The sequence below is a fragment of the Dendrobates tinctorius genome, unplaced genomic scaffold (assembly GCF_039654945.1).
Source record: "Dendrobates tinctorius isolate UK_male_01 unplaced genomic scaffold, ASM3965494v1 ptg000177l, whole genome shotgun sequence".
NCBI classification, from domain to species: Eukaryota; Metazoa; Chordata; class Amphibia; order Anura; family Dendrobatidae; genus Dendrobates; species Dendrobates tinctorius.
The window spans coordinates 1508149-1520630 of NW_027361844.1; the positions used below are offsets into that span (position 1 = coordinate 1508149).

Sequence of the window (12482 nt, forward strand, 5' to 3'; positions counted from 1 at the left end):
GGATCCGAAGTCTTTTACCCGCCTCAAACTGAATAAAATTTCCGGCAGCACCCGAATCAATGTAGGCCCACTCAGAGGAGCGTTTGGAGCCTACATGCAAAAGAACAGAAAGAATCAGGGGTAGAGAGGAATCACAATCACCTAGGGAGGCCTCTCTTACCTGACCTAGGCGGAGGCGTTTCCCGGGCGTATGGGACATGAACGGAGGAAGTGGGATGCACTCCCACAATAGAAACAGAGCCCCTGATCAATCCTCTCTCTCCGACGCTCCTCCATCGGCTTGAGACGATCCACTTGCATGGGTTCCGGTGCAGAAGCCGCCGAGGACGTCACTGAGCGGGAGCGAGGTGGACTTCGAGCGGCTGGCAGGACGCGAGGCCTCCTCTCTCTAGCAGCCTCTCGGGACCGCTCCTGAAAGCGGAGGTCGATACGGGTGGCCAAGGAGATCAAATCCTCCAAGGAGGCTGGAGTATCTCGTCCCGCCAGCTTGTCTTAGATTCGGCCAGAGAGCCCCCGCCAAAAAGCTCCTACCAAGGCCTCGTTATTCCACCCCAGTTCAGAGGATAGGGTGCGAAAGCGTATGGTGTACTGGCCTACCGAGAGCGTGCCCTGTTGGAGATTAAACAACGCTTCGGTAGTGAAGACCAAACGTCCCGGTTCATCAAACACCTTCCGAAAGGTGTCCAAAAAATTGGAGAGTTAGGAGACAATCGGGTTGTCTCGCTCCCAGAGAGGATTTACCCAGGCTAGAGCCTCCCCCTCCAAATGAGATACAACAAAGGCCACCTTGGCCTGATCCGTAGGGTACTGCAGGGAAGACAGCTCGAAGTGGAGCAGGCATTGGTTTAGGAACCCTCTGCATAATTTGGGATCCCCATTACACCGTGGAGGTCTTGCCAAACAGGGTAAGGGCTGGGGGGTTACCGCCTGGACCGGAGCAGAGGCTGCGGACTGGAGGGCCAGGAGATGGTTATCCACCGAGGCCATATAATTTAAAATATGGGCCTGAGTGTCGCACTGCTGAGCAAGCTCCTGCTGGAGACCTGCCATTTGGGAAGCGCTGGTGGGATCTGAGGACTGAAGGGAGGACAGACGAGACTCCATAGACTTAAGGAAGGACATTTTCCTCGTCTGATTCTCTCGCAGGAACAGGAGTTCCTTTTGAGTCGGGGTCGGGGTACCAGCGGGGTCCATGGACTGACTATACTGTGAGATTGGGGACCTCCGGAGTGAACCCTCAGGACCGCGACGACAAACCTCCCTCAGGTGAGCTGAACCAGGTGGTCCACCCCCTATACAGGGAGCGTTAGGGGCAGACCCAAGGGAGACTATCGCCGCGGAAGCTGATACCTGGGAACACCCGGGTAAGTAAGCAGGCAGGGAAATACAGGCGACCAGATGAGAGATGATGACGGCCACAGGGATGGCTGCTGAGACTGCGGGAATGGTGGTGAACGGCAGACGAGACTGGCAATGGCGGGAGGCAGGAACCGGTACAGGACAAGACACGGGAGCAGGAGGATGGAAGCAGGAACGTACTGGATCTAGGAGGGAACACAGGAAAGTCACAAACGGGAAGAACAGCGGAGGCCACGGAGAGGTAGACAGCGCAGGAACGAAGAGGAACGCAGGAGCGCGTGTGTTATGATTGAGTCACCGAGGAGGAAAAAACAAAACACAAGCTCAGCCCAGAAAATCAGAGGGGTTGGAAACTAGCGGATTGCAGACCCCTAATCCTATCACACAACTAGCAGTAGCCGTGGAGTGTTCCTACGGTGATCCTAGACACCTCGTCACAGCCGGAGATCTACATAAGCCTAAAGAGAGAAAAGGGAAAAACTGACTGCCCCAGAGCAGACCCCAAAGCAATAGGCTCGATGAAAAGCACGCACCAATCTTTCGGCATGAATATCTGAGGCAGAGACCCAGGAATTATCCTCCTGACCATAACCCTTCCACTTAACCAAATACTGGAGTCTCCGTCTAGCCAGACGGGAATCCAGTATCTTCTCTACCTCATATTCCATGTTACCTTCAACCAACACAGGGTCAGGAGGTGCCACCATAGGAACCACTGGTTCAACAAACCTCTTCAACAAGGACTTATGAAACACATTATGAATCTTAAATGTGCCAGGAAGAGCCAACCGAAAAGAGAAAATAATCTCCAAAATCTTGTAAGGTCCAATAAATCTAGGTTTAAACATTGGAGAAGCCACTTTCATAGAGATATTCTTTGATGACAACCACATCATATCACCCACCTTAAACCGGGGACCAATGGTCCTATGCCGGTTAGAAAACCACTGGGCCTTTTCCTGGGAAAGAGACAACTTATCCACCACTTGGTCCCAAATCTGCTGCATTCTTTCCACCACAGTGTCAACCCCTGGATAGGCAGAGGACTCCACCTGCCCTTTAGAAAATCGAGGATGACACCCAAAGTTACAGAAAAAAGGTGACATCAAAGTGGCAGAACTAGCTCTATTATTTAAAGCAAATTCGGCCAAGGGTAAAAATGAGACCCAATCATCCTGATCAACAGATAGAAAACATCTCAAATAAGCCTCCATAGTCTGGTTTGTTCTCTCCGTCTGCCCATTGGTCTGAGGGTGAAATGCAGAGGAGAAGGACAACTGAATTCCCAACTTGGAACAAAAGGTCCTCCAGAATCTAGAGACAAGCTGAACTCCTCTGTCCGATACAATGTTCTCAGGAATCCCGTGCAAGTGAACCACCTGTTGCAAAAACAAGGGCACCAACTCTGAGGAAGATGGCAACTTAGGGAGTGGTACAAGATGGACCATGTTAGAGAATCTATCACAAATCACCCAGATAACAGTCATCCTCTGAGAGACAGGCAGATCAGAAATAAAATCCATTGAAATATGGGTCCATGGCCTCCTGGGCACCGGCAAAGGCATCAACAACCCACTAGAACGAGAACAAGGCTTAGATAGGGAGCAAGTCCCACAGGACTGCACAAAATTTCTGATATCACGAGACAAGGCAGGCCACCAAAAAGACCGACTCACCAAATCTCTAGTACCAAAAATACCTGGATGACCAGCCAACGCGGAGCAATGAACCTGAGACATCACTTTCCTCCTCCACTGGTCTGGAACATATAACCTACCACTGGGACAACGCTCAGGCTTATCCTCCTGAATCTTCTCCAGAGCACGTCTCATATCAGGCGAGATGGCAGAAAGAACCACCCCCTCACCTAAGATGGTAGCAGGCTTGGTCACAATAGGAGAATCGGCCAAAAAAACTCTTAGAGAGGGCATCAGCCATAACGTTCTTAGTGCCGGGGAGAAAGGAGACCACAAAATCAAAAGGTGTGAAAAACAAGGCCCACCTGGCCTGTCTCGGACTCAAGCGTTTAGCCGACTCAAGGTAGATCAAATTCTTGTGGTCAGTGAGGACCACAACTTGATGTCTAGCTCCCTCCAATCAATGTCTCCACTCCTCAAATGCCCACTTCATGGCCAACAGTTCTCGATTCCCCACATCATAGTTGCGCTCCGAAGGAGAGAACTTTCGGGAAAAGAAGGCACAGGGGTTCATTTTAGATGTTACAGGATCTTTTTGGGACAAAACAGCTCCTGCACCAGTCTCTGAAGCATCCACCTCCACCTGAAATGGAAGTGAGACATCGGGTTGTCGCAAAACCGGAGAAGAAGTGAACCTCCGCTTCAGCTCCTGAAAAGAAGAAACAGCCTCTGGAGACCAATTCAGCAAATCAGCGCCCTTCTTAGTCAAATCAGTCAATGGTTTGGCAATAACAGAAAAATTGGCTATAAACTTACGATAAAAATTAGCAAAACCTAAAAACTTCTGGAGAGCCTTCAAAGAAGTGGGCTGCACCCAATCATAAATGGCCTGTACCTTGGCTGGGTCCATTTCAATAGTTGAAGGAGACAAAATAAATCCCAAAAATGAAATCCTCTGTACACCAAAAAGACATTTTGATCCCTTAACATACAGGGAGTTTTCCCTCAAAATCCGGAACACAGTCCGAACATGTTCCACATGAGAGTCCCAATCCCTGGAAAAGATCAAAATATCATCCAAATAGATGATCAGAAACTTATCCACAAAGTCCCGGAAAATATCATTCATGAAGCACTGGAAGACAGAAGGGGCGTTAGTGAGCCCAAAAGGCATCACCAGGTACTTAAAATGTCCCTCCAGAGTATTAAACGCTGTCTTCCATTCATCCCCATGCTTAATGCGAATAAGATTATACGCCCCCCTGAGGTCAAACTTAGTAAACCAGCAAGCACCTTCAACTCTAGAAAATAGGTCAGAAATCAGGGGTAACGGATACTGATATTTAACAGTAATTTTGTTAAGGGAGCGATAGTCAATACAGGGTCTTAATGAACCATCCTTCTTGGCCACAAAAAAAACAAACCAGCACCCAAGGGTGAAGAGGATGGTCTAATATGACCCTTCTCCAACGACTCCTTAATATAAGAACGCATAGCCTCATGTTCGGGTACAGATAAATTAAAAAGTCGACCCTTGGGAAATTTACACCCCGGACTCAGCTCAATTGCACAGTCATAACTCCTATGAGGAGGCAAAGACAGAGACTTACTCTCACTAAACACATCATAAAAATCAGCCAACTAGTCAGGAACCTCATGCGACTGGGGAGAGGTGGAGAAAACAGGAGTGTCACTAAGAGCACACCGACAACCCCAACTCACCACAGACAGTAGTATCTTTTACGGTTTCTGACAAACCCTTCCGAAAGAGAGCTGCCAAGGCACCATCATTCCAAGTGGTGAGGACTGCCCACTTTCGGAATTTTTGACAGTACAGTTCTGCAGAATCTTGACCCTGGCTCAATGCCAACAGGGTCTTTTCAGCTTGATCAATCGCATTAGGTTCATCATACAACAACCCCAAGGCCTGGAAAAATGCGTCCACATTAGTTAGAATAGGATCATCTGGTACTAAAGAAAATGCCCAATCCTGGGGATCGCCGCGCAGCAAGGAGATGACAATTTTAACCTGCTGAGCAGAGCTCCCCGATGAGTTGGGCTTCAAGGCAAGAAATAATTTACAATTATTCTTAAAATTCAAAAATTTAGACCGATCCCCAAAAAACACATCAGGAGTGGGGATTTTTGGTTCAGCAACGTGTGAATGAGCAAGATAGGCGGAAATTCCTTGCACTTCAGCAGCAAGCTGCTCCACACGATCAGACAATTGCTTAAACTCCATCAGAAAAAAAAAATATTCCTCCTATGGCCTCAGAGAAAAAGAGGAAAAAATATACACCAAAAAAAATAAATTCTGACACCTTTTTTTTTTAAACAAATCCTTCCTGCTATTGAGTACCCTAGAATCTGCGGTATGGCTGGTGATTCTGTTATGATTGAGTCACCGAGGAGGGAAAAACAAAACACAAGCTCAGCCCAGAAAATCAGAGAGGTTGGAAACTAGCAGATTGCAGACCCCTAATCCTATCACACAACTAGCAGTAGCCGTGGAGTGTTCCTATGGTGATCCTAGACACCTCGTCACAGCCGGAGATCTACATAAGCCTAAAGAGAGAAAAGGGAAAAACTGACTGCCCCAGAGCAGACCCCAAAGCAATAGGCAGCCCCCAACATATAATGACGGTGAAGCAAGATGAAAACACTAACACAGATAGAAAGAGAGGTTGAGCAAACAATGGGGCCCAAGCTAACTAAAAAGGACAGGACAAAAAAGCTGCTGTCTGCAATCCGAGAAAACCCTGTTAAAAATATTACCAACACAACTGATAAGCAAAAAGGACCCTGAAGTCACTAGACTTCAAACCCTATATCAGCACTCAGATTATTCTGGAAGCAGAGCAAAAGAGAACACTGATCAAGGAAAAAGAATCCAGCACACCCCCGGCCGGGGATGGCTGAACTCCAAAAAACAAAGTAAACAAAACCAAAACTAATAAGTTCAATAGCAGAGCAAAAACTTATCTTTGGGAAGCAGGAATCAGACTGGTCTCCAAGAATCCAGCAGAGAAATCACCAGCAACTCAGAAGGGCGTCGGCTGCCTTATATCAAGTCTGAAGTTCCCGTTACCCAGTCACCATCCACCTGATCAGGTGTTTGGTTTCTTTCATCTAAATCAGCCTTCCTTCACCAGAAGAGGGAGATCCTCAGACACAAAAGATGAATGAACAGATGAGCTCACAACACGCGTGGACCGGATACCACAAATGATAGTTAGGCAGTGAGCATAGGGTGAGACTGCCTGATATAGGACATGCTAGAGAACTTCCAGGTCAGAGTGCAGCTGAACCATGGGACCAGGAGATAGGACGCCAGGTCTAGGGGGCACATCTAGCAGTACGCCTGTGTGAAGGAGTAGGAGCCGGCCGCAGGAAGGATGATTGACAGGTGCCAGCAAAGGGGGCGGAGCGAGAGGAGCGGACGCGCCGGAGAGGCCCAGACGGCGTGGAGGCACGGGAGGTGGCGGGGACCGAGGGTGCCGCAAGCGGTGGAGCCGCGGCATCGGCAGATGGAGAGACCCGGGCAGAGGTAGCAGAGACAGCGGCGGTCGGGACAGCGGCCGCAGAGCGGACCAGAGCCGGGGAGGTGAGCACGCCGGGGAGGAGGTGAGCGCGACAATATGAAGCAGAGAGGTATGAAACTTAGATGGTGTAGTGCAACTGAATGAGAAGCATGTTTGTTTGAACATGTGGCACAGCTTACCTGTTTCCTGCCCTGTCCATCTGTCATGTTTAACTGGCAAGACACTTTGAAAATATTACACTTATAAATAAATTTCACATGTACCCCAACGCACACATGCTTTTGAAGCCAGATCTGGATATATTGGAAGTTTCTGCTGGGATGTAGGACCAGTTGGCCTTGTTGAATATTTAGGCAATTAGACTATAGCAAGCATTACTATACAAGATACACAAACATCCACACTGGACAAAAAAAGCATAAAACATAAAGTGAAAGAGAAAGATGAACATTCAGAAGCAAGCATAGGAACAAGTAGTAAATAGCGAGGTAGAAATCTTGTGACGTCAAGGGCGATGTTCACACTTGAGAGATGTAACCCAATCACATTAGTGAATGTTAATTAGTGAGTTAATGTGAGTAAACGGATCTCAATGTGCCACTAAATTTAAGACTCCCTAGTCTATGTTAACACCAATTTTGGTTTCCATATATTGTACCAAAAATGTGTGCCAAAATCGTAGAACATTTTTCGGTGCATTGTGTCCTCATGATAGTCCACTACCCTAAAGGAGAGATCTGTCAATCAGATGCAGCAGCGCTGTGAATAGTGGGCCAGGGGCAAAGCCCAACTAGTCAGGTCTCTGGTTATGTTTCCCAGCCGGATCTTCAAAGCCAGAGCGTTTCAGAGAATAATTTACTTGGCTGTAAATGTGCAGACAGGCTGTGATTGTTGCTGCCTGTAGTTGGGGCAGCATGACTCAATTGACAAGTTCCTTTTAAACTCGCTTAATCCTGTATATTTTATTTCATACATTTAGATACATCACTTAGCAACTATTTGTGGCCTGAAGCTTTTTCATTAGGCACAGTTCTCCTAACCTTATTTTTCTTATGTTATACATGTATTAAACCCGCACTCCCATCAAAGTTTTCATCCTATATATTAATATTGCAATCATCATATTATATAGCACTGCGCACTTACAATTAGCTATTTTGCCTTTATACTCTGCTGGAAGTTCTTCTTTAATTATTTCATTACTTGATTTATTATGTTTTGCTTATATAGCGCTTTCATATTCCACCACGCTTTACAGACATTATCATCACTGCCCCATTGGGGCTCACAATCTAAATTCCCTATCACTATGTCTTTGGAAAGTGTACGAAAACTGGAGAACCCAGAAGAAACCCACGCAAACATGGGGAGAACATACAAACTCCTTGCAGATGTTGTCCTTGGTGGGATTTCAATTCAGGACCCCAGCGCTGCAAGGCTGCAGTGCTAACCACTAAGCCACAATGCTGCCCATGAGTTTTTTTACAATGTGTTTATAATGAAAACTTTATTTATGTAAAATGTTGCATTTCTTATTATATAGTACCATGAATTATGTTTTTTTTTTAAATGGTTTACAATCTTATGTTTAATTTTTAATTGCTTTAATTTAACTTGATATAAAATTTACATATTATAAAGTTTAGGAAACTTTTTTCAATTTTACCAGAATGTACCTGAAGATCAGCCTGATCGTGACCCTGTTGGACGACCTATTGTGCATAGATCTGGGCTCAAGCATGCCACAGGGGAAGCCATTTACACAGATGACATGCCCGCTGTTGATGGTGAATTGTATTTGAGATTAGTCACCAGCTCTAGAGCTCACGCAAAGATTGTGTAAGTTAGAAAGTCCATGAAGTTTGGTGTTATACATACGTGTGTATGGTTTAGATTATTGGGAGACCACATTATAAAGTTGTAAGTTGGAAATGTGGAAGTTTTATGCAAATAATATTAATTTTTCTAATTATTTACATTGTTTATTATTAAAAAAAACTCCATTTCATGCTCACATTTGTTAAAATACATATGGACCGTAGCTCTCAAATGTACTCTGGTCTCTGCACTGCAAAGTGCTCCACTGACCGCATGGTCAAAGCTGCTGACGGATTCTCTTAAGAAGACAAATTACAAAACATGTTTTGTTTGATGTTTTAAATATTGATTTCCAAACAATCTGATTTGTTCTCATTTGATAACAAGTCAAATCTTGCAAATCTGGAATTGGTGTAAAGGTACTGTCACACTTAGCAATGTACCAGCGATCCCGACCAGCGATATGACGCGGTCAAGATCGCTGGTACATTGCTAAGTGGTCGCTAGTGAGCTGCCAAACAGGCAGATCTCACCAGCGACATCGCAGGGGTCAGGGGTCGCTATTTACCTGTCACTCTAGGCGAACCTGACGTCCTCCCACCCGCATCCACGCTGGTCGCTCGTCTCTCCACAGGAAGCCCAGCAGGAAGCTGACGACGAGATACAGTCCAGGACGTTCTTGCGCGATCAGCGATAACCAGCGGGGGAGCGGGTCGGAAGTAAGTATCAGACATAGCGATATCGCTAGCAATATCGCTATAACGTCACAAAAATCAGTGACGTTATAGCGATATTGCTAGCAATATCGCTTAGTGTGACAGGCCCTTTAATTTCGAACTGAACAATGTCCATGCCCAAGAGTCATAGGAGCTCTTGATACAGTGGTGGATTTTTTATGATGCTATTAAATAGAAATGGTGTTAGCAATTGTGAATTTCCTAACTTTAGCATTTGTCTACACTATTGCCCCTGTGAGGCCTAAAGGTGGCCACTAGTGATAGCGTCTTATCCGAGCATGCTCGGCTGTTATCTGAGTATCTGGGAGCACTCATATATTATGTTCGAGTCCCTGTGGCTGCATGATTTGTGACTGTTAAGGTACTGTCACACTAAGCGATATCGCTAGCAATATCGCTATAACTTGTGACGTTATAGCGATATTGCTAGCGACATCGCTGTGTCTGATACTTACCTACGACCGCTCCCCCACTAGTTATCGCTGATCGCGCGAGAATGTCCTGGACTGTTTCTCGTCGTCAGCTTCCTGCGGCGCTTCCTGTGGAGAGACGAGCGACGAGCGTGGATGCAGGCGGGAGGACATCAGGATCGCCTAGTGTGACAGGTAAGATGTCGCTGGTGAGATCTGCCTGTGTGACAGCTCACTAGCGACCACTTAGCGATGTACCAGCGATCCTGACCGTGTCATATCGCTGGTCGGGATCGCTGGTACATCGTTAAGTGTGACAGTACCTATAGACAACCTGAACACATGTAGGGGTTTCCTGTTTGTTACATCATCCCCACATGTGTTGTGCCTGTATAACAGCCGCAGATTATGCAGTCACAGGGACTCGAACATAATATAGGAGCACACCCAGATAAATCTGCATTTTGAGGTAGATTACAGCAGATTATCTAGATTGGTTGATTACCTAATATGTATGAATGATCCCTGATTATCCCCTGATGACAGATGTTGGAGGGTGAAGAAGTTCAAGACATGTTGTATTTCAGCATGCTAATCCCCTGTTCTTGAGGGACAGGAGTAATACTAGATGGCTCTCGTTCGTAATTCACATTGAAATAATATGCTCCATTATGATGGATTCTAAAAAAAACTGCACCTGAACATGCTTTTTTTTTTTAACTTGTAGTTCTATGGATTTTTCGGAAGCTCTAGCCCAGCCAGGGGTAGTAGATATTATAACAGCAGATGATTTTCCTGGCACCAATGAGTGTACAGTTGATGATGGGACAATTTCAATAATGGCGCGTGGAGAGGTAAAATGTTTCAGGTTTTTTTTTAATAACTCTAATTTTTATTGAGATTTATAAAGTTTAACACATCATAAACACAATGCAATCACATATTATATATATATATATATATATATATATATTGTAAGGTAGCGCTTGTTATTAAGGTTGGGGATACTCGCTTTGCAGCCAAATAACCAGATCCGGCACGGGTTTTCCATAAAACAATAACAGTCCATGCGGTTTATTCAGGCATCATAAACCAAAAGCAATAGAAAGTTCATATCAAACAGCATAGCGTCCATGACAGAGCTCCACTCTGTTAGCTCTGTAGTCACACAGGTTTATGTAATGTCCAATACGCAGGCTCTCTAGCCTCACAGTTATCTCATCCCGTAGCCAGGTTACCTCATGGTTGCTTCACCACACGGCAGACGTCCATTCCATCCTCTGGGAACTCTCAGACACGTGCAGCCATTACACACAGGCACTTCAGGAAGGCAGACACATCTTCCAGCGAGACCTTCCAAACGGACCAACCGGGTCCAAGCATTCACTCATGTGACCTACCCTGGCCACCATATATGGTCGGTAGCCATGCCCACCGGATCACATGGCTATGACCTCATCACAGGTCCTACAAGCACACTCACATAGTCTTCACTATAGGCATTTTTAATCACAAACCCCTGGGTGGATTTGTAGGTAGCTGGTCACACCCGTCTCACCAGCTACTTGGAAAGCTCTCCCTGACACAGTGTAGCAAAAGCTCAGCAGTACCTCTGCTGATCAACACACATATCCAAGCTTCCATCCCAAGGCCACCTACCTTGGGATACATAACGATCATTCAGCATCCTGCCACTCATCCTCTCTCCTAGGACACCCACACAGCGTCACTACACCACAATATATATATATATATATATATATATATATATATTTGGAATAGAGTACATTAAGACTTATCTCAAGGACCCTAGGGCCCTCTAGTAGCCCCTATACATTTTGCATGGAAAATCTGCAATGGAAAATTGAAGGTCTACTCAACTCTCGTATGAGAGTTATCCACTGAGCCATTTAAACCAGACCCCATCCAGTTAATCGAAACAGAGTATTCTTTATAACATTTGACAGACAAAAGGCACACACACATTGAAGAAATGAAAGGGAGGAATCAATAAACATGGAGATCTTAATTATTAAGTTGAGCCCAGAAATAATCCCAGGGAGCCCAAATGGATTCAAAAAGGTCTACCTTTGTATTCAGTAAAGCTATCAAATATTCCATTGTTCATATGTCATAAATTCTGTTTAACAAGTTCTGATAGGAAGGTGGGTTGGACTGTTTCCACTGAAGAGTAATCAGGCACCTAGTAGTCATTAATATATGAAATTACCATTTAGATTAGGTTTTCCCCATCTCTCTAGGGGTAATGTTGAGAATATATATTGCAGGATCTAGCAAGTTCTGCTGAGATCTAAGGGTGAACCATCGCTGGCTCCAAAGTATTTGGGATTAAAGGTTGATAAATGAAGGACATCACTAGAGATTTGTCATAAATGGCTGTGTTGTCATAAATGGCTGCACATCCACTTGGAAGAATGTCTCAAGTGGGGTAACACATGGCTCTGTTCTGGGCCCTGTATTGTTCAACATCTTTATCAATGATTTAAATGAAGAAATTGAGGGTAAACTGATTAAATTTGCTGATGACACAAAGCTAGGAGTGATAGCTAATACTAGAGAAGAGAGAAAGGATTCAAAAAGATATAAACAAACTGGAGCGGTGGGCAGCAACTATCAGAATGGTTTTTAACATGGAAAAATAAAAAAGTACTACCTCTGAGCAATAAAAATGAAAAAAGCATATACAGAATGAGAGGATTAAGGCTAAGCAACAGCACATGTGAAAAAGACTTGGGTATACTAATACATCATAAGCTAAACATGAGTCAACAGTGTGATGCAGCAGCAAATAAGGCAAATGCAATTCTGGGATGTATTAGCAGAAGCTTACAGTCTAGATCACGTGAAGTCATTATACCCCTCTACTCCTCTTTGGTCAGACCTCATCTGGAATACTGTGTCCAGTTTTGGGCACCACATTTTAAAAAAGACATCAACAAGCTGGAGCAAGTTCAGAGA

The 12482-nt window shown here is 45.1% G+C and overlaps 1 protein-coding gene across 2 annotated transcripts in view; it reads left to right on the plus strand.

Moving 5' to 3' along the window:
- LOC141054217 (aldehyde oxidase-like) overlaps nt 1-12482 on the plus strand; it is a 234811-nt gene that overhangs the window by 75220 nt on the left and 147109 nt on the right. For both annotated transcript variants that reach the window (XM_073551447.1, XM_073551448.1), the window contains 2 exons: nt 8208-8377; nt 10231-10357. In XM_073551447.1, the coding sequence (XP_073407548.1) occupies nt 8208-8377; nt 10231-10357 (297 nt within the window). The remainder of the gene's footprint in view (nt 1-8207; nt 8378-10230; nt 10358-12482) is intronic.